Here is a 26,578-nt window from a genome sequence, read left to right as displayed (position 1 = left end):
TCTCTGGCCCCCTGATCACACAAGCTTGTCTTTAACAAGATGGAGGCAGGGACAGGTGGTGTTAATAAAGCTAATGAAGCTGATGCTGCATTCAAATCATATGGGATTCAGCTTATTCACTCTTAACACAAAGCAGCATACCACACACAGCCAGTGATACATTTGAGTTTTGTTTTTTGGGTTGTTTTTTTTTTACAGCAAACCACACATTGCAACGTCAACCACAAATGAAAACCCAGCAAGTATTCATGGTTGTGTCTTACCATGGCATTTGAAGAGTTATGATCACAAAGTGACATGTCATGAAAATAGTTCATTTTATCCGTTTTATACCTTTACTTAGAACATGAATGATGATGTTTCCTTGTCAGAAAGTTAGAGAAATCGGGGTCCATCGCCAAACCCACTAAGTTATTCTAGTCATTTACCACCTGACAGCTGAGGTGAATGTTATTTTCAAGTAGGAGTCTCGTATCTACCATTTTTGCCACGTGGCCTGAATGCACCATTATGTACACACTCACCGAGAGGAACAATGTCAAATCAAGGTCAAGGATTAAGAAAAACTTTACTAAAAATCTGAATAATATTCCTATAATATCCTTAAAGTCTGTTTGTGATACTCAATAGGCAATGTATTATAATCTTATTGTATAGTATTTTTATCTGCTATGGTATCCCTATAATATTCCTAAAATATATTATAGTTTTGTTGTGATATTTGTATAGTATCCTTCTAAAATATATGGTATAGAGCCTATATATATTGTATATAATACATAATGTAGATGACATGTCTAGCATTGTAACCCTAAGGTGCGTTGGGGCGGAGCATCCACACAGGTAGCGCCTGTTCAGGTGAGCGGCAGTAGAGGAAGACAAGCGAACAAAGGCGGGGTGTTGAAAAACTGAGAGAAATGACGTTACTACAACTTTTACACTAATATGAGCTAAGAGAAAAGGAAATCCACCATGGTAAACTTAGGTAAGTCACCTGTTTGTGTGTGCTTCAATAGAATGTAAAGCAAATTGACAGAATATATCATGCTGCGTGTATAACTTTTTAGGCGTGGTCAGCTCAGTCGTAAACGGAGCTGCGACGAGATACGTTTTCCAGTGTGTTGCTCTCGGGACACTCCAAGTAATGACTCGTTTTGTGTGTGTGTGTGTGTGTGTGTGTGTGTGTGTTTTATTTTTTTCATGCTATGTTCAATAGAAATGAAATTCCCTGATTTAACTTGCATAGGGCTACTTCTATTTTTCATCAGTTTAAGTTAATGAAAAGATGTTTAGTGTTAAATAGGCTATTGCACAATAATTGAAATGTCTTAGATGTATCCTACTGATTATGAACCTGAAGTGAGTGAAAGCATTACTTTAGCTAAACAGAATAAAAGTGACTTAAGTGCCTCTCCCATTACAAAAATATCTATAGTAGCCTAATCTTATAATTTTAGCATACTATACAAATACCACAGCAAAATATATCACTATAATATCGTATTGGAATATTATAGTGATACTTTTGATTTTAAAAAGTCAGATAAGGCCATTATAAATTCACTATTGAGTGCCACAGGTCTATATGGGTATATTAAAATATATAATATATTAAAATAATATTAGTGTTTTTTGGGTTTTTTTAGGGTCTAAACAGTGACATTACATGACAATGTGTATCTGAACAGCAAACATTAGACTAGCCATGTTATGACCAAAAACATAGTGAGTTTTTCCACAGCACCCAGCCATAGGCTTGAGTCAGACAGACCAGCAGGACAGATATGGTTACCTGACCCCTCAGGCCTTCATCTGGTGAATGTTTGAACACCCCACCCTAAGCTTTGTCCTTTTTTTGTTCAGGAGGGGCTCACACATGGGTGCTTCAACTTGCCTCAGGGGAAGGAACAAAATGGTGGAACAAAATCCCTAGACCCCTTTCTCAGACTCTGTTAATGAATTGCCATAGCTGCAGCATTTTGTAGTATTGCCTTGTCAGGTGAATGACGTCTCTACCCCTCTCTGCAGGGGTCAGGGATGTGTGTGATGTGATAAGTGTTGTCTTGGTGAACCAGCCTGGAACACGTGCTTCTTGCTGTGCTGAGACTACAACACCGCTACGATGTCAGCGCTCACACAACCTGATTTTCTTCTTTATCAGCCTACACTTTGTCAGTGTAACAGCAGACACAGCCATGCTTTATATTTCAGCTCACATTTATTAACCTGCGGTGTGTGTTGTTGCTTCATTAAGCCATGCCATGTTGGTTTTGTCAACACGGCACCGATGCTTGCACAGCTGGCATTTACATACTGTAATCTCATGATGCAGAAATCTGAGAATATGGGATTTGTTGCACACACCTGTAATGAGGCATTATACACTACCAGCCAAAGGTTTGGACACACATTTTTCTTTATTTTTACTATTTTACACATTTTAGAATAATAGTAAAGACATCAAAACTATGAAATAACACAAATGGAATTATGCAGTGACAAAAAAAGTGTTGAACAAATCAAAACTATCTTATATTTTAGATTCTTTAAAGTAGCCACCCTTTGCCTTGATGGAAAGACAAAGGCTTTGGAAAGAAATTCATACATAGGCAATGGCATCAACTTCACTATTTATAAGACTTGGAAGAAAACAAGTTTCAAGCATTTAAGCATAAGCCTTTAGATCAAAATGGCTTTAAGATAATGAAAAACATAGTACATCCAATCAGGTGTGTCCAAACTTTTGCCTGGTAGTGCATATCTTATCACAAAGGTTAATTCAGGAAGAGCTGAGTCAGGCTCATGAGATCAAACTAGTTTTGTCTTTTAAAAAGCATCCCTCCACCTCCTCTAGGAGTATGCTGCGCCAACCTGAAGGACAACAAAGCCTTGATGAAGATGGGGCTGGGCTTGGTGCTAGTGGGCCATGTCAACTTCCTCCTTGGAGCGCTGGTGCACGGCGCCGTGCTCAGGCACATCAACGTGCACGCTCAGGCCCGGGCCATGGTGTACGCCATCTCCAATGTTATTGCCATAGTGGCCGGCCTGGTGGTGAGTGGTTCACACTGATGGCACACTGACTCCTGCAGGCATGAGGGAGCGATGCACCGTAGAGCTACGGCTGTTTAGCCTGGACTTACAAAGAATCAAAGCATAAACAATTTGATATTCAGTTAAAATATCATTGTCAAATCTATAATCATGAACTTGTGCTGTTGTATTTGTTGCTTTTTGAGTAGTAATATTGCATTACTAACCTATGATCAATGGGATCTGTCTTATTGGCTGAACATGTTACTTCTTGTGTCCCTCAGGGAATTATTGGTGGAATAACAGCCATTGTCTTGTCGAAAAACAAGAAAAACAGGATCCTGGTAAATACTGCTCCCCTCTCCTTGGCACAGTTTCTCCCTCCTCTGCTCAGGACTCACTCCAGTCAGTCTTGTGCTGATTCCTGTCAGAACTTGCCTTTTGTTTGAGTGTTGAGTGCGTGGTGTGTGGGGGCAAGGAAGATGGTGGATGTATTTACATAGATAAATTGCACGCACATGCAAATATAGGCATCAGTCATCCATTCAAATGTGGAACGCCTTTCCCCAACACATGCGCTCACGTGTGTGTGTTCTGCTCTCTGGTCCTTTTTACCTCTCTTTCATCTATTAGTCAGGAAAAACACATTACCTTCACTGAGGAAAAATAATGTCTTTTCACATAGCTACAGTGTTTTGTTTCACTTGAAGTCTCCAAAGATCATATAAAGGCTACTACATTATACAAACAAGGTTGAATGCTCATGCTCTCCTTGCAGAAGTGGGTCCTGTTGGTCATCAGCTTCCTGGCAGGTCTCTTGGCAACTGCCTCCACCTTGGGCCTGTCGGTTTCCATGGTGAAGGCCATCGTTAATAAAGGGCGGGGCCTGCTAACACACTGCAAGTTTCCTGATGCCATTAGCTATTACAGCATCACAAACGAATGCCCCTTTGACCCCACCCGCATCTACGTAAGTTTAAAAACGTAAAGATGGACATTTAACCAAGAGCGGCTTTGACAGTGACATGAAATGCTGCAAGAAAGAAGTGTTTTGGTCATGCTGCCTGTTTCCTCTACCAGGGAACCACAGTCATTCTGTGGGTGCCTCTCATCTTGATGTCCTTGGTGGAGATGGTGTTCTCCTTTCGCTGCTTTGCTGCCTGCACCTCGTTCCTCTACCTCTGTCCATGCAGCAGGAGGAGAAGGCCCGTCAACGCTAGAAGAGTAAGTTATTATTTCACTGGCTGCCAGTGTTATTGTTAGCATGTCTGCATGATGTGTCACTGGTTGTACATTTATGTATGAGAGCATGCATTTCTATGTTGTGATTGATGTCACCAGTAATGTGTCCCATCACAATAAATGTCAGTTCAGTCACATATTGAGTATGAACACTTTTATTGAGAATAAATGTAAATCCGTTTTTAATTTTGGCATCAAGGCTGTTTTGTATCACTCACTGTGAATTTAAATCCAGCCAAAAGTGAGAGCAGGGAGAGATCAGTTGCATCCCCCCATGGGGAACCATAGTGCAACAGAGCCTACAGGTGGATGCAGGGGTGGAGGTGGTGGCTTCGCTTCACTCAATTCTGTTTCACTCACTGTTCAAGGTGCGTATCCAGAGACGGAGTGAAACCCCGTCATCGCCTCCTCCAGCACCAGAGCCAGAGCCAGACACTGAGGCAGAAGCTGAAGCTGCAGAGCAGCACGAACTGCTGGAGTGCAACTCTCCAGCGGAGCAGAGCCAGAGCCAGTGGCTCTGAACCAGCTAAACCTAATGAGATAGGTTGGAAACTGCTGGGCCTGAACTGCAGTCTTAATGCTGTGTCTTCTGTGAACTTGGATCCCTCAACTCCAGAATGTTGTATTGGGTGTTCAAATGGTTATCCATGTTTCAGTTCATGGAGTGTCTGATCAAGACATTTTGTTGGACTATGGCAATGTCACTTGATTTCCCTTCACATGAAAAGGAGGGATGTTTTTAATACTGCTGTGTTGGTTTTCTTGAGAACTTATCAGCAGATTCAGAACTATGTACGACTTTACAATAATACTTAAGGTGTTCATTCCACAAGACTTCGTCCATTTAAAAATGTACCTGATATTCATTGCTTGATGCTTAAAAATATGAAGATGAATTCATCCTTTAGGTATTAGCATTTTGTAGATAGGTCTTAAAATAGTTAAAAACTTGAATGTTCTTCCTTAAAGTCACAATGAAACCGTATTTGGAAAGGATCTTGCTTCTTTAATTTGATGTACTTAAATATGATGTATTCCTGTTGAAACAGGATATTGGGGCGGACATTCAGGGATCATTCATGAGTGTAAACCAATGAGATATCAGTTAGGGAGAGAAACAGTTATTTGATGTGAGGGGTGGGATTGTTGAGAAATCTGTTACGGTTTTATTAGTTGGAATTAGGAATTAGTGGAAAGTCACCACTAAAGATTTTTTGTTTTCCAGTAAGTAATGAGATTTTGATATAAAAATAAAAAAGAAAAGTCTTTTTGGCATAAATTGTCCAGTAGGTGTATAGTATGATAGTTTGAATTTTTCATTTCAGTGTGACTTTAAGTTTTACTCTCAGGTCAATTGTTTTGTAAGACTAAGCATCACATTTGTGAATGTCTTATTTTGAAACAACTTTATATTTTGTAGAACAAGAACAGATTTTAAGACCCAAGATCATAACTTTTCATAGCAGTTTTTATTGGTGTTGAAAAGTGTGGTCAATACAGACTGAGGTCTGTCACAGATTTATATGAAATTTGCAAGCACTCTTGTGGAACAATTGTCCTGATGTTTGCAGAATAAAAATATTTACAACAATAAATGAGTTCTGGCACTTTGCCTGCCTCCCATTTTACAATGTATACTATACAGTACACTGGACATTCAAGTCCCAACTGCAGTGGAATCTAAGCCTCTCCTACAGAATCTCACTTTCACCTGATATGAACATTTTCTAATATTCAACACTACGAGGCTGGATTCACAGAAATTTGCCACTGAAGCTAACTAATCAGTAAAGAACGCATACAAAATTATGACCCAAAATACAAGAATGTAAATTACAAATAACATACTGTGCTGTGGAAGAAGTGTTCCAGTTTATACAACCCTCTGAACCACTTTTTGCTGCTTTAGCAGGAAAGAGCAGTGACAAATTCATCTGAGAAGTGAATCTACTGCACGAACATGCTTCAACTACATATCCAAAGGCACAGACCAAAAGTGGGTCTGAAAGACACAAAACAAAAAAGTAGCCAAAATATCCATGATTTAAATAAATTAAATCCAAAAGATGTATAAAAAGCATACATGTGCTAGGTCATTTTTAGACTACAGAACTGCTTATCAGGTTTAATAGAATAGAAAGATTCAGGACAAAAAAAAAATCAAGACAAACCACTAACAAAGTGTACAAAAACAATACTTATAAAAACACTCCATTTGACTTAAGTCCATCAACAGCAATATTTTAAAGGTGTCCTAGAAAAACATGTATAGATCCCCACCCCATTTTGAGGGGGTAGGGTCTGTCTTTAAAAGGTATAGTCCTTCATTGATATCCACTGCAGCAGCCTGGAAAGATGAGCGGTCCGAAAAACAAATGTGTTGTCAGATCCATTCTGAACAGTTGCATTGGCATCGTTAGGGGTTGGGGACTTCAAGGCGTCTTGGACTCCTCTTTTGGCCTAAAGGATCCAGAGTAAAGAAATGATTAACACTCTCAATCTGTCACTTCCTTGACAACATGGTCAATAAGTGTGTACAATGTTTGCTCACTTAGATGTGTCCATTTTCTCCTCCTCTGGCACCTTCTCTTCTTCTTTTACTTCTGTAATAAAACAAATCGATAGCCATCCTCATAGTCACACAGCCTATCTGCATTATATAAGATGGTCAGTCTGATTTAAAACAAATGTTAATTCATGTAAATTAGTGAGGATTTCTTTATCTTACAGAATGACATGAGTAAGGTGGAATGAGAAAGAAAAAAAAATGAATGAATAGATACCTTTTGTCTCCTCCTCACCTTTCTTCTCTTTCTCTTCTCCCTCTTTCTCTCCCTCAGTCTTGGTTCGCTTGGCTTTCTTGTAGCTGGCCGCGTTTCTGCGGCCTCCCTCGCCCTCGTCTTCGGAGTCGGAGAACTCCTCTTCACATGCTATCCTTTTGTCATGAGCACGGACTAAACAAGATCGCAGGACATGGGTAAGTTAAACATGGTACACCCTTGTCTAGGAGGGTGAAACTGCAAGATGTTACAGGTTTGGTGTCAGTGAGTGTGTGTTATGTGTGAGAGTGTCTTACTGGAGATGCGTTTGTTCGGGTCCTCCTCCTCCTCGTCTCCGCTGTCTTCCTGTACAGCGTCTTCTGGGATGGCCTGCATCTGAACCCCCGGGGCATGGGGCAGCATACGCAAGTTCTCAAACAGACGCTGCCTAGAAGATAGAACACAGGTTGCATATACGAACTCCAGTAACAATGAGATCAGACACAAGACAGCTGAAACTGTATCTACAATATGGCCAAACTCAACTATTCAATCACAGGATATATGAAACTAGGAATGGGCAATTTCATTTGTTTTCCCAGAAACCGAATACTGAATTTTAGAGTCAGAACTAATTCAAAACTATTTCTAACCAATTTTTTTTATTCCTTTTTTAAGCAGGAAGTCTCACTGAGATCAAGATCTCTTTTTCAAGAGAGACCTGCTAACAGCACAGTTAACAATCAGCAAACAAAGACAAACCAGTGGAAACAGTTACAGTCAACTTTACGAAATAGAAACAGACAAATAGTAGCACTTTCATTTGAATGGCAGATTGACAGATAGAGACAAAAGGACTCACTTGATCTTCTCCAGGTAGTCATTGGTGTTCTGGTTGGTCATGTTAGAGGGGCTGATGTGCAGTTTGAAGTCCGGCCCAAAGTACTCAAAGTAGTCGTTGTATGGGAGCTCTATGGAGTGAAGATTATTTATATGCAATCATTATACAGTACATACTCATCGCTTAGTAAAGTAATTTTTATGTGGCTGTTACTATTTCAGCAGAGCAGCCTATAGTCCTTCACCCATTTCACCTGTTGTGAAACAGATTTTACTACTTACAATAAGTAGCTTCAAAGTGTTATGCTTTTGATAAGAGGATTTGGATAGATTGGATCAATAATGTCTGATGTAGCGTATAAAGTTTTCGCAATATGAATAATACAATACTAAAAATAGTGCTTGACTGCCACTCCAGTAGAATCTGATTTCAAGCCAGAGTGAAAACCAGACCAATGACGTTCATTATGAGGACTCACCATTGGGGATGGAGCTGTCAAGGGCTACAGCCGTCTCGTATGTCCAGCAGCGAGCCACATTACGGATAGTGTAGCCTCCTCCACCCAGCATGAGCAGCGGCAGGTTGAAGCTCTTCATGTACTCCACACACTTAGCATGGCCTGAGAACACAGCATGATTGAAATATTACAAAATAAGGCTTGCATCGGTAGGATCAAACCTCAGTGAGTAGGCTCCAAGTACACAACTGTACAAAAGAAGGCTCTGAATATATAAGATACAAAAGTCCCTAAACATAAGAAAAGTTAAGGACCAACTCTTTGGTTTCTCAGTGCAATTTTACTCGAGACAGCCACAGCCCTCTTTATTTGTCTGTGAACTTACTGTACCTTTGATGGTGAGGTTGAAGCAGCCAAGCCTGTCTCCTGATAAAGAATCAGCTCCACACTGCAGAACCACGGCACTGGGCTGGTACATCTCCATCACCTTGGCCATGATCTACACACAGACACAAAAACAACTGCTATCTAGAATGCTTCTGCTATGTATGAGAGATATAAACTACCAAAGCACAACAGTGAACATGAACAAAAACATTGTATTTACTCACAGGTTTGAATATGGCTTCATATGACTCATCGTCAATCCCATCCCTCAGTGGGTAATTCACAGCGTAGTATTTACCCTTCCCAGCACCAATGTCCTGCAGAGGACAAGACAAAAGTCAGCTCACTGACATAATACATATTGAGACCATGACAACATAACTTGTATGAGTCAAATTGTTGTCAGCCTTACCCTGAGGTCTCCAGTGCCAGGGAAGTACTCTCCATACTTGTGGAAGGACACAGTCATGACACGGTCTGTGGTGTAGAAGGCCTCCTCCACGCCGTCCCCATGATGGATGTCAATATCTATGTACAGAACTCTCTGATGGTATCTGGAGGGAGGGGACAGATACTTAAAAGTCCTGACCCATGAAAGACATCTTACTAGTCCTTGCAAACATTCCATAACTATAAAATGTCTTTCCCTTACAGCTTCATATACATCTACAATCTGAAAAAGGTAAGGCCTGATTGCTAGGACAACCAACCCTGAACCCCCCCCTTCATTTTTTCAAACACAGCCATTGGATCATCCATGTAGTGCTCCATCCCCTCATTCAAAACAAATGGGTACTTGAGTGGCTGTGATAGTGCTTTTGTACTCACTTCAGTAACTCTAGAATAGCTAGTACGATGTCGTTGACATAGCAAAACCCTGAGGCCTCAGACTTCTTGGCGTGATGCAGGCCACCAGCCCAGTTGATGGCGATGTCAGTCTGCTGTTTGTTCAACTTTACAGCACCGGCTGGAACACAGTGAGGAGGAAAGAATGAACAGATTGCTTATACTAAACTTAGGTATTACTGGGGCAATGGGTATGATGGTATGGCTACTGTCCGACACAGCACGTCTGAGCAGCGTAAGTAAGAAAACTTACCAACAGACCCCCCTGTTGAGAGCTGGCAGAACTCAAATAAACCATCGAACACTGGACAATCCTCTCCCACATTAACTGTAGAGCAATAGTAGAGAAAAAGTACTCAGAACATTGCTATGTCTCATATCAAGACTTGCACAATCAGTTCAGCGAACACAAAATCAAAACTTTATCTACATGGACCACCTCTCTGACCAAACTTACATCTCTGCATCTGTTTGCTATACTCTGACATGTTGTCCGGCCGGATGGAACGCAGGAATTTGATGTAATCATCACTGTGATACTTGGTCATCTCCTCTCCATTGGCTTTGTGGGGACGCTGAAACAGAGAGGATGAATTAGTCCCTGAAACGCACAGCAACTGCTACTGAAGCATCCAGTCATTTGACTGACTAAGCAACGTTATTGTTGCATTTTATACATACATATATCTCCATCTTTCTGTAGAGGCCATAGTTGAGCAACAGGTTGTGTGTCATGCGGATTCGGTGGGGCTTCATAGGATGTCCCTGGCCATAGTAATAATTTCCCACATCACCTAAAATGAGAACAGAGAATGTTTGATCATTTTTCCTTCAAAGCCTACACAAAGGAAATTATCAACTAATTGTAGCAGATTAAATATGTTAACTAAAAACCAGTGTCTACGCAGAACAAGTATTCAATCATATTTGGCGTCAATGAGAATGTAGGTCAAGAAATTCATCAACACTATTACAGACAGTTAAGACCTCTAACTCCCCCAGGCTATACTCAGTTATTTAGGTTAACAACGTAATTCCGCCTTTACGAAACTATCCGAACCAGCTACGCTTACAGGATGGAGCTTTGAATTACAAACTACTTGTAATGTCGACAAAACGTTACTACAAGCTTAACTACCTGGTATCTTACGGTAACTAACGTTAGATGAGCTAATTTCACTAGCTTAGTGTTAATGTTAATTGCGGTGACAATGAAGTACTCGTATTCCCTTTGTTAGCTCGCTAGCTAGTAACTAATTGAATTAAAGTAATAACGTCAAGTAGTTAACGAGCTAAAACAGCATTTTCAAGGGAAACTGTGTGTTTGGGGAAAATTACCAAATATTATTAGGTAATTTAACGTTACGCTCTGTCTGGACTCAGCCACACTGTGCCAGACTGGGGTGATGAGCAGCGCTTGCGGGTCAAGCTAGCTAGCTTAGCTAACGTTAGCTGTACAGCTTGATAGCCAGGTCGGCAAGAGGTAAAATAAACTGCAACCTTTGTTGGACCAAAGCGACGGAGTTCATGGATCGGTGTGTTCGCTGTCCAAATTATAGACACATGAACACTTACCATCATAGTAGTAGCAAACTTTTTTCTTTGTTCCTTGCGAAGTAAGCGCCATTTTAGTCTCTTTTTTTTTGCTGGCTTGCCACAATATAGAACCTCCTTGGCTTGCCACCGCACACCGAAGGAGAGAGAACAGCGACAGAGGCGGATAGTTTGTATCACGTCGAATCAATGGGACGCAATGTTAGAAGCTTTCAAAGGAGGGCGCTGCAGGTCCAGATACAGGCTATCCCGCCACAAACACTTTCCTGTGTTCCTGTTTACTTACCGGTATTAAGAAAATCCATTACATACAGAGAATCACTACTTTAGTACTTCCACTTGCTCTCAGTCAGTGAATTCCCACACGGAAATAATACATTTTACATACTAATATGTTTAGAGATATGTTTCAAAATGTGCAAAAATATATTTGTACATGTTAACATTCAAAAACAGCACACAGGAAGTCAACAGCACACAGGAAGAATGTTTTTCCAGTGTCCAAAATATGTTTTGAGTGAATTTCATCTACATGTAGGCCTACAAATAGATTTTATGACCATGTCTGTATATTTTAAAACAATTATCTCTAAACATTCTCTTAATATTTATGTGAACTGTATACAGTATATAGTATGGGTTTGTCTGCAGAATTTAGTTTAATCCCACAAAAAGCAACATGCGCAAAAAGCATTTTTCTGCAAGTAAAATAATTTGAAATTCTTTATTAAAATGGGTTACAAAGGTAAGACACATGCTGAAGCAGTTTGAGTAAGTAAGTAAGTAAGTTAAGTATTTACATATTATTATTGAGTACCAGGAGAGCAGTATTCAGTCTGACATATTCCAGCTAGGCCTATATCAAATACATACTAGTTTTTGGAAGATGGATTGAGAACAGTTCTCAGTATCATCATTCAGTTTGGTGATCACTCTCCTCTCTTTTCTTTAGCCTGCAGTGATCCAGATGTTACATAAGTAAATCAAAACGCTCAAGTCTTAAGATATGTCATTAGACTGTGCTCTTTGGGGTTCAATGTTCCACATAAGACTGGGTCATGTTTAAGAAGCCACACCAGAAAACATTTGATACAGAAGCAAAGTACTCCTATTGGGCAAAACTCAGTTTGTACCCTCTCAGTTTATATGCATTTACTCTGCAGCAAACAACACAAAAATGTCCAATGTCCTCCACCACAGGCTGTCCCTTTAGTTTGAATATGAATGTGTCTTTGTGCCTCAGCAGGGCTGATCCTGGTACTGCCTCTCTGTGGCGGTGAAGAAATCCTCCAGGACGCTCCTCAGGTACTCAAAGGTGGGCCGGTCCTCTGGGCCTTCCTTCCAGCAGTGGCACATAATGCTGTAGAGCCCCTCGGGGCAGTTTTCTGGCCTCGGCATCCTGTAGAAGCGCTCCAGGTTCTGGATGACCTCTGGGTTGGACATGCCTGCACAGCACAAGGGAAGAGGATGTAGGCTGGAAATTATCTTTTGTGAAACTAGTGGGCAGTGCAATCTCACACTTTGGATGTTTTCAGTAAGTACCATCCACACTAGACTTGTTATTTGGAGACACTATGAAATGATTTTGTAATGTATATGATTAGAGCTCTGAATGTATAATGCATTCACCAATTGATGTCAAAATGTGGCATGTGATGCTCGGTGAATAAGGTACATACCAGGGTAAGGTATGCGTCCATATGTCACTATTTCTGTCAGCAGGATCCCAAACGACCACACATCAGACTTTATGGAGAAGGTGCCGTAGTTTATGGCCTCGGGGGCGGTCCACTTGATGGGGAATTTTGCACCTATGAACAAAAGAGGAAATTCCCTTCATTTCCCAGAAAGACACGGACACTTGGTGGAGCTCTTGTACTGAAAGGTCATTTCATGTTTGAGAGCATTCACATTGGATTCACATACTGGAACACAACTATCTTTTCTCTCTTTCACTTTGTGTGATCCCACCTGAAATACACAAATGTTTGGACACACGCATCTTTCTTTATTTTTTACTATTTTTGACATTTTAGAATAATGTAATAAGACATCAAAGCTGTGAAATACCACAAGTGGAATTATGCAGTGACCAAAAAAGTGTTAAACAAATCAAAACTATCTTATATTTTAGATCCTTTAAAGTAGCCACCCTTTGCCTTGGTGGAGAGGCAAAGGCTTTGGAAAGAAATTCATACATAGGCATCAACTTCACTGTTTATATTTGTCTAAGAAACACATTTCAAGCATTTAAGCAGAAGCCTTTAGATCAAAATGGCTTTAAGAGAATGAAAAACATACTACATTCAATTAGGTGTGTCCAAACATTTGACTGGTAGTGTAGTTTCATAGATAACAGGTGTTTAAAAAGCCTCTGAACAAGTAATGTTATATTTTAACATCTATTAGGTTCCTGCCAGGTCTGTTTACCCTCTCTGGCTGTGTATTCGTTGTCCTCAATGAGTCTTGCGAGTCCAAAGTCAGCAACCTTACAGATGAGTTCGTGAGACACCAGAATGTTGGCCGCTCGCAGGTCTCGATGGATGTAATTCTTCTGCTCAATGAAGGCCATGCCATCGGCCACCTGCAGGGGACAGCACATCATAAGAATGGGCCCTCCCTATGTGTGAGTGTGCATGTGTGTGTGAATCTGTCTTTCTGTCTGTGCGCGATCTGTGTATGGTTGAGTATTTGTGTTTGTGTGTGTTGGACAGACGAAGGGAGAGAGATTCCCAAAGCAGGGAGGTTCCCACTTCCCCGGGTCAGTCCCTTGCCCCTCACCTCTCTACTCCACCCAGGTTACACAGCTGTACCTCCTATACTTCCTCATACTAATAGTTGTAGTCTAGTAATTTTACCTAACCACAGACTGGGACATGATTCTATAGCTGTGGCTATGATTGAATTAAAGACTACATGAGTCATTTCCACATAGACAGATAAGTATTTCTTGGAAGAAAAATGGCACTGCACCTCTTCATGTATGAGGCAATTGACGTGTGAGGTAACTAACATGAAAATGCTGATGATTTCTGTGGAACTCACCACACCCACCATGTACGCATGGGAATTGTGTCACTGTGTGTATCCATGTGTCTGTATATGTTTGTGTACATGTGCATGTGTGACTATAAGTATGTTGCCGGGTCAGTGGTGCATATTTCAGACCTAAGAATCTATCACATAGGTGTCATAGGTCCTGGGGCCCTTGGCAGAAAACTGAGATGTGCGTATGTGTATAGCATGAACTTCAACCTTTGTCTTTACCCACTCAGGAACCTCAATGCCTCTATTCTTTCCATTGCATTCACTTGGATATGCATGGTAGGCGTCACACTAAAACGAAACCACTTTTTGTATTTACCATATGAGACACCTACTTTGCTGTAATTTCCACTTGAGTAAAATCTCAACTTTCTCTGATTACATATATACATAAACCTCCTCTGGCAGAAGACACAGGCACACGGATGTAGACAAGAGTTTCTACTGTTGAGGCAAGAGTCATCACTTTAAATTCTACAGCCAGTCACATGATGGTTAGACTTACGTGCTTACAGCTATTACCTTGAATGCTATCAGTGTACTGACTATTGCTTGAAAACATCCTTCTCCACAATACATTTGCAGCATAGCAGCTCTTTTGGGCTGTGAGGCATCTTTGAGAATTTACCTGCCTTTTCCAAATATGTTTGGTCTCGTTACACTCTAACCCCTTTACCTCTTGTTGTGGTTGTGTTTTCCATTCCCAGACCCATGATCAAGTCAACGTTCTGTCATTTAAGTGTAACATTTCATTAACATAATTAGATGTGGACATAATTAAATATTCATAGTAATGATAAGTGTTATTTATTATTTATACCTAAACTTGCAAACAAAGACGGGTCATTTGTCAGGAGTTAAATCGCAGATTCGCAACATCATAGACTTTTATTGGGATAACAATATATTTTTGATGTCACGCTGCCATAGATGAGCCGCTGCTCCACTAAGCATCTTATGGTGGTGAAATGCATTAGAATTGACGGAAAAATCACCACGTCATAGATTTTCCATTTTTCTGTTTTTCTCACCATACCCTGATTTTGAAAATGTAACTGTGATGGCAACTGTGTGTTCAACTTGATCAAGAAATTTGTAGTGTGATAAGAAATCTTGTGGTGTTTGCCCACTCTTAGGAGTGGCTTGATAGGGACACGGTTGTATTTGTGTCAAGGTGTCTAGACCAATATTCATCATAACACACACACACACACACACACACACACACACACACAGGTCCGTTGTTATTGCAAGATTTAGTGCTGAGTATAAGCCTGGTTACAACAGTGGCTGGTTTCCTTTCTATGAGATTCATGCTGAGAGAAAAGGAAGTGAAAGAGTAAGTGGAGTGAGAGTACAGACATAAAGGCACAGACACACTGAGAGATAAAAAAGAGATTGCTTGCCTGAGAGGCCATGTCTATCAGAGTGCTGATGGGCAAACTGCTTCCCTCTGTTGTTTTGAGATAATCCACCAGACTACCTGTAAGGCATTAGATTCAGATAATTAGGAGTGTGACATGTAATGTAGTGGTAAATATAAAGGTGGGTAAACTATGACCCCCAGTCAGCATTACAACCAGCAATATGAACAAATGAATTATCTTTTCAGAAAAGCATTAGCTCATGCTTTTTTCCTTTAAAAGACCCCATCTTCATATAACTTATACAAGTTTGATACTACTGACTAAGCTGTAGACTATAAATTGACCTCATAAAGATTTATAATAATAATAATAATAATACTTTATTGTCAGATCCAGTCTGAAATTTTCTTGCATTACAGCAGCTCCATTTGCAACATCACAGAAAAGACAAAAATTAAGACAGGACACAAAGATACATACATTCAACATATCATTACAATCACAAAAGACAGTATTCAAGGCCCTTTAACGTACATTTGATCTGGGATTAAGCTCTATATTTAATTTTAGGATTGACTGGTGTACAAAAGAGTGCTTCAGTCTAACCCTATTAAATCGTGGAACCCTATATCTCCGATTTGATGGTAACAGTTTGTATTCGCTGTTCAGGACGTTATGCCAGCTTTAAAAAGGTTGGTTACTGTAAATCTATTCCTGCAAATAAAGCAGTGGTTAAACTGGGTTTAGGTGGGCTTTCCCTCCACCACATCTCTGAGCATGACTTATGAAAGTTACTTTCACATCTGCAATATACTCATGTTTATTGTGTTAGAAGTGCCATGTACTGACGCTTATGCAACAATATGTAACAAAGAAAAATCTATGAATTATCTTATCTGTTATTTAAAAACATGCTTTGTTCAGAAGACTAATGGCATTTTCCTTTGTCAAAAACACCAAGATACCCCCCTGGACATAAATAGACGGAGTTGAACCAGAATAGCCGTTTAAATCAGGGAACATAACATTGTGAGGAAGTGCGTTGAGCATCAGTCAAGCTGATACAGGGTCTCTGACGGCAGGCCGCGGCTCCTGAGACTCTGTGCTGAGTTTGATTAGGACAGAACAATACCTCCACACTCCGGCCAGCCGAGGCAGACCAAAGGAAATACTTTAAGAGGAATGACCGTGCCGGGAAAGAGGAGGCTGTTGCTCCTCTGCTTAAGTCCGGAAGGCCTCTTTTGAAGTCTGAGAGCCAAAGGAACGGTCTTTGTCAAGGTCACAGGGGGAAGCTGGGATGCCACGCCTGTTATTTTCCATCTTTGTTGTCTTCGGTAATAAAAAAAAAAAGGGACAAATTGAGAGGATGGGAACTCCAAGCCATCCTTTCTCCTGACAACAGAGGCGACAATTGTGTCCTGTCCACACGTGGATCCCAGACAAAGGGGCAGCCTCATGTAGAGCCACTGTTGGTGGTTTACAGGCCTCTCATAGAAGACCATACAAAGGCTTTCCATTCAGTTCAATAGTAAGGCTGTTGTTGCACCAGTACAGCATCTCTCTATGTACTTTGTTATTGTTTCTTCTAGTGAAAAAGAATTACAAAGACCGCAACCTTTGGGGGTTAAAGTGAAATAGATATTGGATCACTTTCATTCACTTTCATAAACACCTTTACAGGGCATAGATGTTAAATTCTACATGGGACTCTTCTGTTTGCACCTGTTGCCATGGTTCCATTTTATTGTGGCTTTTGATTTGCAAGCCTTTCACACGCACTCTCTGTGTTTATGTGAAAAGGGGTGGAAGAAGAGGAAGATCCAGTGGCAAGCGGCTTTTGACGCTGGGTTTGGCGCTACTACATGTATTTGTGTGTATGTGTGAAAAAGAGAAAAGAGAGAAAAGAGAGAGCGTACAAAAGTGTGTTTTCACTCATGTACTGTACATGTGCGTGTGTTTGTGTTTGCAGGTGTGTGTGTGAGTGTCTTTGTCTGCGTATGCATGTGTGAAGTGCAGACTCTGGAAGGGAGCCATGTGTCATTAGGGGTCTCAGTGAACAATAAAGTGGTGAATCACCCTCTCCTGTTTTAACCCCCCCCCCCCCCCCCCCCCCCCCCCCCCCGACCCACCAGAGGAGACTTCCCTTTGGTGAGTCAACATGAGAGACCTGTCCCAGGGGGAAAAAGAAGTGAAAGTTCACGTTTGCTTTGAAACATTTTAGCACAGGGCAGCGAATGCAGGAGGCTCATGAGGAGAAGCTGAAAATAGCCTGTCAGAGGGCAGGCCACTCCAGCAGAGCGGCATGTTTTGAGAGGCCAGGCTCATGACTTGCTCCCCATTTCGGTTTGTTCACACGCTTGAATTCTTTTACAAAGTGAAATAATCTCAGGTAATGTCTATATAGTTCCATTCATGTTCATCCCATATCATATATCAAACAAACAAGTGAGAAGGAGAGCAGATCTGGGTGTCAGATCAAAAGGTGTTCGGCTAATTTAACAGAGCCGCTGGAGTGGAGAACGCGTGTGAAAAGACTGTGACTCATGAAAGGGGCGAAACACACGGGGCAGGTACGCAGCCCGGTCTTTTGTTTGAGCATGTGCTCTAGCTCCCAAACTCCGATAACAGGTCAACATGTTTGATCCTGAAAGGCTATGACAATACATTGACTGTAAAACAGTTTCTTTGTCTTCGCTCCAGGCACAGAGCGAACCGCGATGACGCTGCCTTTAGTGTTCAGTCTAACGGGGCAGGAGATTAAGGGAGTCATGGATGCAGACAGGCTCAGACATATTTTTTACTTGACTAAGCTAAACTGAAAGGAATAGCTATGATTATAAATGGATTTCTTGATCATTTGTCTTCTGCTGTGCAAACATTAGTGAGCTTTCATTTCATGGAAACACCTAGGGGCCATGTTGTCCTTTTCTTTTGCCAATCATATTGATTCTTTTGATGACACCTGGGATTGCCATCTGATATGGGCATTATCATCCATAAATCACTGAAATGCTGTGATCCATGTTCCCACCCACCGTTCTCCATGTACTCGGTGACGATGTAGATGGGCTCCTGGGTGACCACAGCGAAGAGCCGGACGAGGCGAGGGTGCTGCAAGTTCTTCATCATGTTGGCCTCGGCCAAAAAGGCTTCTACTGACATGGTGCCTATCTTCAGATTCTTAATGGCCACCTTCCTGTCATTATTGTAGACACCTGGAAATACACATTTAAACATCAGCATTTGGTCTGTAAAAGCTAGCGATTTAAGAGAACATTTTGCGCACATGAATGAATAAATTACACTTATTCTTTCCTGTCAGCTATTGCTGGCTCAGGTGGTTTAAAACAGAAGTCATCTTGCAGGGAGCAGAAGCACGGTGCTACTTGGAGGTTATGTGATGGGTAGTGATCAAACATGGACTCAATTAGGAACAGCTCCTCCTCATTCTCATGCAAACAGGATCTCATTCCAGCTCCGGTACACTAACGCTGCACTATGTGTAGATGCGGCCCATGACCAACCAGGTTTACCATCGGTCATAAAGCAGCAAGCATCTTCAACCATGCGTGAAGCTCAGTAATGGTGGGAACAAACTATTTACTATTCAAAGCATTTCTCTTTTATCTGCAGTGGAAATCTTCTGGCTGAAAGGCTTGGTTATAACTTACTTTCTATTCTAACACACATGAATAAACATTTCATGGCAAATGACAATCACTCCCATCATGCGGGCGCATTCAAGAGCCAATGTTTGGATGAGGACAGAGAAACAAACACGGTGCCAAGATCACATGCAACTAGAAGCTGTAAATAGAAAGTGGCTGTGAAATGAAGACAAGTTCCATGGTTGGATATTTCTGGCTCTGATACAGTGGTTTGTTTAGAATGTTGTATTGTGTTGGCAACTGGAGATGGAAACTAGGGGGGGAAATACCCCTCCAATTGAAAAATAAGGGGTAGCGGCAGCACAGATTATTTCAACCGATCAAAACATTTTGGCTTCTTGTTTGACCTTGGTTAAACACAATCACAATCACAATAGAGAGTAATGCGACAATATAGAAATCCAACCCATGAGTTTATTTGAAAGGGAGACTTTATGTGGTTTGAGTGTAGTTGCGCAACAGGGCTAATACCCGGCTTCAATCCCTGGCTCACCAGCTCACACAAGTCTACAATTAAGGCTGTATTGGGGAAATCGCACACGATGCTGAAAAACCCTGGCTAAAGCCTTTTTGGCAGAGGCACACACACATTCAGTCCCACAGATTGAGCAACTGGTTCTATATGTGGGGCATCTGTGTAAACTGGCACTTATGAGTATCTGGAAATGCCACACTCAAGTGATTGACTCAAACTCACTGACATTATCCACCAAACACTCATAGTCCTGTGATTCACATCCTTCATGACGCTCTCTCTCTCCTCTCAGTCTCCCTCTTCCACATACTCTTCTCTCTCACTCACCCATCCAGACTTCTCCGAACTGGCCGGCTCCGAGCCTGCGCTCCAGTTTGAGGGACTCGCGGGGAATCTCCCACTCGTCCTGCCACCAGGGCTTCTGGGGCACCCTGGACTGGCACGGCTTCACCAGCCTGGTGCACAGCCCGTCCGCTTCACCTGGATGACACACAGACAAGGTAAAAACTCATTACATCCAGTGTACATTATGCACCCCCGTGAGCTTTACACCGATCGATTCATCTTGATCGTGAAACCCCTCATGAGGCGGCACGCACGTGTGTGATGCTGGACCAGCTCCTTCAGGGAGTTGAAGGATATCTTGGCTGTGATGTAATATCCTCCGTTGTCCATGTTGCGGATCCTGTAGTGCTTGATGTTTTCGCCGGACATGTGGTCCAACTCCCTTACTGATAAGGAGTATGAGCCTGGAACACAGAGGAACATTACACCAAAGTGAGATCATACAGCCCTCTGAGATCTATCTATCTATCTATCTATCTATCTATCTATCTATCTATCTGTGAAACACTGGGTACGTAAACATAGGGTTAAAGGTCCTACGTGTAGCATTTTAACATCAATACATCTTAACTTTGAGAAAAACAAGCACTAACAATGCCACTGGCTAACACTAACCCAATTAATTTGACAATGATATATTGATGTTTCAAAATGCTACACGTAGAGAGGGGATGTAACATCAATGGTAGCATTGAGAGGTGGTGCCACATCCAGGGGCAGCAGTAGTGCTGAGAAATGTAGACCACTATGAGAAATATGAACCCCGGCTGTGTGAATACACAAGTAAAAGCATTATAGTTATGATACAACAATAAGATGAATCCACCTGGAGTCGTCTCACTCTCTCGGATCAGGAAGGAGCCCTGCGTGTTCCCAGGGGCCAGGAGGAGCCTGATGGCGTCGTTTCTAGAGAGGTTCTTGAAGAACCACCTGCAGCGCAAACAGACAAGACGCCCCACACGTCAGCTAACCACATCCCTTCCCCCAGGGGCATAGCATATATCACATGAGATGGTGTTGTGGTGTTGAGTGCAGTATCATTATATTTCCTGTATGACATACGGCTCAGTCTCCATTGTGTTCATGGTGGCAACAAAGTTGTGTGGGATGTAGCCCCTCTGGCCTGTGATGAGAGACTCTGCCATATACCACTCTGGGTCATCCCTGGTAGAGAAAACAGAAAGCAAGAAAACCACGAGTGAGTTCATATGTCTGTCATGCCTCATAGCACATGACCTTTTCACTCAAACTTCAAACAAATGGGTGTACGTTTCAATTAGCTATCACATGTGCTTCTTTGCAATGTAAATGCTCGGCGCATGAAATGAACCACATGAGACTTAGTAAGTGTGGAAAGATCTTGTCAAGCATACCAGCCATCGAAACTGAAGAGACTTAGAGAGACAAGAGACACGCTCACTACTGACTTTTACTCTTGTAGTTTCACCACATTGTATAAGGTTTATTAAAGCTTTGAAGCTTATCAAACGAGTAGTTCACCCCAAAGTGCTATCTTAGCCTTCTCTCAAACTATTGAAGTTAACAGGGCCATCTGTTTACAGCTCCAAAAAAGCATAAAATGTCCATCAAATTTCTCCAAACAGCTCATGTCGCATAATCCAAGTGTTTTGGTTGGTTACAATATTTACCTCATTAGTTATATTTTCCCACTGACAATGCTCAGGTCATGTGCAGCCTACAGTGCTCTGGCAGAAGACTCTGCTAGCTACTGTAGGGTGACCAGAGAATTGTCAGTGAGGAAAATATAGGAGATAATGAGGTAAATATTGGACTTTTGGACCCATAGTGCAATCGTTTGGCCCTAAAAAAAAACCACTTGGATTATGCTGCATGAGCTTTTGGAAATTTGATGGATATTTTATGCCTTTTTGGAGCTGTAAAAAGTTGACTCTGTTAACCCACAGCTACCTTGTTGTGTGTTTGGTGGTCCTACGCACTGACATGGGGTAAGTAGATAATGACTGGAATGTCATTTTGGAGTGAATTATTCCTTTAACAATGGGCACTGTATGCTCAGTACCAACTCTTACTTGTTGATGATCTTGAGCTTGTCTCCCTTCTCAAAGCCCAGGTCATCATTGTGGGTGGGCTCATAGCTGTATATGGCCACCACGAGGTTGTCTGCAAGAGGAATATTGATGTTAAATAGAATCCACAGAATAGAATTCATTGTTGAAAAGCACTGGGCACAATATTCAACTCACAATTATGACTATCCTATTTTTGAGTTTGTTTTCTGTTGTTTCCACATGATTACTGAAGAACACGTTTTCTGTTTTTATTTTAAATCCAAACAGCACCCAACCCCACAGTCTTAAACATTAGAAGTTAAGAAGCAGCAGCCTCCGATGTGTTTTCCTAGATGCTCTAAAGCAGTGGCTCTCAACCTTTTTGGCTCATGACCCCTTAAAACGAAGCAATGCCTACTCACGACCTGCCGTCACAAGAATGATTTCCCCTGTTCAGGTTGTTTCATTTGATTAATAAGAAGGTCTAGAGGCTGAAAACTATTCAGTATTTCACATGAAAAAAAGCAAAAATTAGATAAAAGTCATAAAAAATAGACAAGACAATAAATTTGTATAGTAGAAATATGCTTTTTTCCTATCCCATTAATCATCTTGCGACCACCCAAAATTATCTTGTGAGCGAGGGGTCCCGACCGGCAGGTTAAGAACCACTGCTCTAAAGCACCAGGCACAGCTCACACACACACACACACACACACACACACACACGTTTAGTCTAACTGTATGATAAAATTCCTACACCACCAACATTGCAAGTAACCGGACTGCAAGGGTCAAAAGCCACAGCTCCCTGACAATACATGTAAGCAAATATTCCTGTGACCCTAGAATAACCATGTATGATAAGTAAGGAAATAAGTGCTGAGGAGCAAATGTAGAAACATGATTTTTACTTTTACTTTTTACTTCAAGACAGGAATATATTAGAGCAATTAGAGGAAGAAGATATGGGAAAGGGGGGATGTGAGGTATTTCTGGAGATTAATCTTCAGGTCACAGCAGAAGATAGGGAGCGACGCTGCTGTGAATCGGAGCACATATACACGCAAAGTGCCTGTATAGACACTCAAACACACACATGCACGCACACACACCCCACACAGGAAAGTATATGTTGTCACCTGGTAAAGGAGATGTAGGAGGCGAATGCTGTGATGGGTATGGGATCAACTGATCTGTGTACTGGTGAAAGACAAAACCAAGATTAGATCACATTTACATTTTGAGTTTGAGTTTTTTACGATTTTTGCTAAAAGAATAGAACATTTATGCAGCATGAGGCATAGTGATTTGTCACAGTAAGAGCTACGTGATATTGTGATTGTATGGACCGATCTAGACTGAAGTAGACAATTTATTTAATTTATTTTTGTTTTTAGCTCCCAGACAAAGTGTCTCGCCGCATTGTGGCACTCACATGTGTTATTCTCTTCTCATTCTAATCTAATGGGATATCTAACTGATGGAGGGGAAACAAACAACATCGAGGGAATGATTTCTGTTCCAATTAATTACACATACAAAAGACAACTTCCCTCGCAATTATAGACGTTAAAAAAGCCTGGACCCAAACATAGCAACTCACACAATGCCCACAATGGTAATGTATGGTGACATAAATTACACAACATCAAATACACACACATTATTTGCGTGAGCCCACGAAAAATATCACACCTTCCCCTTTGCATTCAGCTTGTTGCTGTGTGAATGTCCGCCGTGTGGTCATTCACATTCAACCGCACATACAATGACACCCATTCATGTTCAAACTCATTCTAACACAGACACTGACAGACACAGACACATACAATACAGTGTGCCGGCCAATGTACGGACATGTTATTGACATGGACATGCAAAGGTGTGCACAAATACTGTATACAGGCATGCACACACACACATACACACAATATGCATACACACTTACTGGATTGCTTGACTGGGGTGGTATTGGGCAGTTGCAGTGTTCACAGACTTCATCCAGGTTCTCTATCCATTCATCATTGTCTGAATAGTCTGAACTGCAGTTACATCCCATTTTTACTGAAATTGGACAGTTCATGTTAACATTATAGATAAAAAATCTTAGGAAAACCAGATCTATATTTACAACTTTAATTGAACATCAAACTGTGATTATTTAAGCGATTTATTATGGCTTAGACTGGAAGGGATTGGCTTGGGTGGACAAAAATTCTCTGATGAAAGTACTTTCTTTGAGGCCCAAAAAAATTGTGGCCTGGATCCCAGTCAGCTATGTTGTTGTAGAATAAGTGTGACCCACTTGACCATAAAAATTAGAAGGGCTTAAAATTCAATACCAGATTTTGAATTGAAGTCGTCAAATATGGAGTCTTCATATGGAACAAATTCAAACAAATACCTCATTGAATTCAGCGGAGATCATATGATTTCGGGGCTAAGCTTTCCGATTTCCAGGCAATTGGTCACAGATTGTCAACACAGGATGTTTCAGAGGTTTGCGAAATTTTTAATCGGATGTCACTGTCACTGCAGATGGCACCGCCTTGACACAAAATGGCAGCTCAATGGTGGATCAGGCTAGAAACACACCCTAAGGCCAGTGACAGCTATACTGTTTGTACTGGATACTGTTTTAACACGATGTAAACTAAAACTTGGGATGTTTTCCAGCAGAATTACCTAATTTACTGTATTGACAGCCAAATAAAATCATACAAATCGGCTTCAGAAGTGTGACAAAGAACTAAAGCGTTGGAATTGGCCGTTCCAATTCTAATTCAGACTCGATTCATCGCTTTATAAACATTTCACAAAAGGCCAAGCTAATCCCGTATTATCCACAGTCTGCACGTGCTCCGTATCGTGTTTTACACTGCTGCGCTGTTTCTCAAGCTCACTTTGCTCCCATCGGACCACTCATGTAACAGGGTCAGTGGGCTAATCGCAGCGGCTGTCTGTCCCAGAGGCTCAAAGCCGTGAGAAAAATCGGAGGAAGCCTGACCTAGTGGTACTGGGACCCCAAGGAACCAACCACGGGAGGATCACTACGGGGGGAGAAAGGGTTTTATTTGAATATCAGCCCCCTACGCCCACTGGCAAACTATCAGGGAGTCACACAAACAAAGTCAGCATTTTCCATTGAGGGGTTACCCTCTTCTTATTATAACATGCAGCTGAAGGGCCTTCCAAACAGATACTGCTGAGTGTTATTGTTTGTGTACAGTATTACTGGAATGGTAGATGGTGAGTGAGTTTTGTAACAGCAGCCTTAAGCTTTAACTTTGAGATATTTTTCTTCCAGACACACTCACTGGCTGTCAGTGAGGCAGTGGACTGATCAAGTGCCTTCCCATTTGACATTGAAATCAAAATAAAAGAAGACACAAGATCTCCATGTAGAAGAATAATATGGCAAATTTGTTTTTTGTAAAAGAAATTCTTGTTATATTACTATCAAAAAGTAACTCTCTGATCCCCAACAATCACATTTTTCTTTGTACGTCACACCCAACAGCCATTACCCTGAACATGTCTCGTATTTGGACGACATGTTTGAAATTTAAGAGAAGATGAGTCAAAAGTGCAATGAGCAAAATCTCAAAATTCTTCTTCTGATCTCCCATCTTCGGTGTAATATCGATTTCTCGTCAAACAGTGACTATGTGACAGCCAGTATCTGAATAAGCGTTGTTATTGGCCTTCATGTTAAACCATGCTGTATACACATGGCAAGAGAACAAAAAGACGACTAAAATGATTTTGGCTCATTGGCCCTTACTTACGAGTTTGAGAGGCCTATTTCTTATCTGATGACTGCTTTTCAAAATACCATCAATTACTTTTATTTAGTAAAAAACAAATAACAATATATAATAATACAATAACATAATAATGACATCCTAATTGACATTGTTTGGCTATCTGCCCTACTCACAGTCCTTTCTTTCATATATTTTACACAAGCCTTATACTGACAGAATCACAGTTTTAACACTCACCTCTTGAAAATTGAAGCGTCTTCTCTTTTAAGGTCCAACAATTTCAGATTTCTGGAGCCGCAACACAGTTATCCATGATGAGAATGCGTTAGAGTGATAGCTTCTATTTCTGAAAATAACTATTTAACAATCAGGGAGTTTTTTTATCACTGGAGTTTGGGTGTGAAGATGTCATCATCAGTTTCTCATATCATAACTAACTCATATCATCGCCAGGAGTGCTGATGTCTGCTTGTATACACACACACACGCACACACACACACACACACACACACAAGCAAAGACACTTTGGTGGAGCGTTAGCAACCCAGAGTGTTTCCTGTCGTTGAAAGGTTGAGGGTTGCTGTGCGGGCTTCTAACAGGTGCTCACCCTGCAGCTGTGTGTTCGCACAGGGAACGTTAGGCTCCATGGTAAAGGGGTCAGGACAGCACCTTTCCCCAAAAAGGGAGCCTAGATGTGAATGTTCCATCAGTTAAAAATGGAGGCGAATACCAGAGTATGAGACAGTGCTGAGGTTATATTT

General features: G+C 41.3%; 3 protein-coding genes across 3 annotated transcripts; 1 reads left to right on the top strand and 2 right to left on the bottom strand.

The window, feature by feature from the left end:
• Positions 1–847: 847 nt before the first annotated feature.
• tmem54a (transmembrane protein 54a) lies at positions 848–5,882 on the top strand. The gene is made up of 6 exons (XM_071899465.2): positions 848–985; positions 2,855–3,051; positions 3,315–3,374; positions 3,809–4,000; positions 4,111–4,254; positions 4,641–5,882. Exons 1-6 carry the CDS (start codon positions 973–975, stop codon positions 4,791–4,793), a joined length of 759 nt encoding a protein of 252 aa, XP_071755566.1. The 5' UTR covers positions 848–972; the 3' UTR covers positions 4,794–5,882.
• LOC139911836 (putative histone deacetylase 1-B) lies at positions 5,664–11,260 on the bottom strand. The gene is made up of 14 exons (XM_071899442.2): positions 11,138–11,260; positions 10,244–10,356; positions 10,020–10,137; positions 9,816–9,890; positions 9,545–9,683; positions 9,129–9,270; positions 8,941–9,033; positions 8,720–8,828; positions 8,351–8,491; positions 7,894–8,002; positions 7,349–7,479; positions 7,056–7,226; positions 6,824–6,875; positions 5,664–6,732 (listed from the first exon to the last, which is right to left on the bottom strand). The coding sequence occupies exons 1-14, from the start codon at positions 11,187–11,189 to the stop codon at positions 6,705–6,707; spliced, it is 1,473 nt and encodes a 490-aa protein (XP_071755543.1). The 5' UTR covers positions 11,190–11,260; the 3' UTR covers positions 5,664–6,704.
• Positions 11,261–11,856: 596 nt separating this feature from the next.
• lck (LCK proto-oncogene, Src family tyrosine kinase) lies at positions 11,857–26,273 on the bottom strand. The gene is made up of 13 exons (XM_071900415.2): positions 26,054–26,273; positions 23,998–24,113; positions 23,189–23,249; positions 22,068–22,158; positions 21,079–21,180; positions 20,843–20,946; positions 20,271–20,420; positions 19,999–20,151; positions 18,564–18,743; positions 15,568–15,644; positions 13,547–13,700; positions 12,796–12,927; positions 11,857–12,561 (listed from the first exon to the last, which is right to left on the bottom strand). Exons 2-13 carry the CDS (start codon positions 24,106–24,108, stop codon positions 12,356–12,358), a joined length of 1,521 nt encoding a protein of 506 aa, XP_071756516.1. The 5' UTR covers positions 24,109–24,113; positions 26,054–26,273; the 3' UTR covers positions 11,857–12,355.
• Positions 26,274–26,578: the final 305 nt, after the last annotated feature.

This window comes from Centroberyx gerrardi, chromosome 17 (genome assembly GCF_048128805.1).
Source record: "Centroberyx gerrardi isolate f3 chromosome 17, fCenGer3.hap1.cur.20231027, whole genome shotgun sequence".
NCBI lineage: Eukaryota > Metazoa > Chordata > Actinopteri > Beryciformes > Berycidae > Centroberyx > Centroberyx gerrardi.
Note: the sequence above shows the minus strand (reverse complement) of the source record. Positions and strands in the feature narration are given on the sequence as shown.

Excerpts from the sequence above, each read along its gene's own strand:
- tmem54a (XM_071899465.2), top strand. Across the intron at positions 3,375-3,808 it reads ACAAGAAAAACAGGATCCTG|AAGTGGGTCCTGTTGGTCAT; the intron begins GTAAATACTGCT and ends CTCTCCTTGCAG. Across the intron at positions 4,255-4,640 it reads GGCCCGTCAACGCTAGAAGA|GTGCGTATCCAGAGACGGAG; the intron begins GTAAGTTATTAT and ends TCACTGTTCAAG.
- LOC139911836 (XM_071899442.2), bottom strand. The coding sequence starts at position 11,189 with ATGGCGCTTACTTCGCAAGGAACAAAGAAAAAAGTTTGCTACTACTAT. Across the intron at positions 9,271-9,544 it reads GCTATTCTAGAGTTACTGAA|ATACCATCAGAGAGTTCTGT; the intron begins GTGAGTACAAAA and ends CCCTCCCTCCAG. Across the intron at positions 8,829-8,940 it reads ATGAAGCCATATTCAAACCT|ATCATGGCCAAGGTGATGGA; the intron begins GTGAGTAAATAC and ends GTCTGTGTGTAG.
- lck (XM_071900415.2), bottom strand. The coding sequence starts at position 24,108 with ATGGGATGTAACTGCAGTTCAGACTATTCAGACAATGATGAATGGATA. Across the intron at positions 23,250-23,997 it reads CACCCCAGTCAAGCAATCCA|TACACAGATCAGTTGATCCC; the intron begins GTAAGTGTGTAT and ends GTCTTTCACCAG. Across the intron at positions 15,645-18,563 it reads CACCGAGTACATGGAGAACG|GTAGTCTGGTGGATTATCTC; the intron begins GTGGGTGGGAAC and ends AATGCCTTACAG.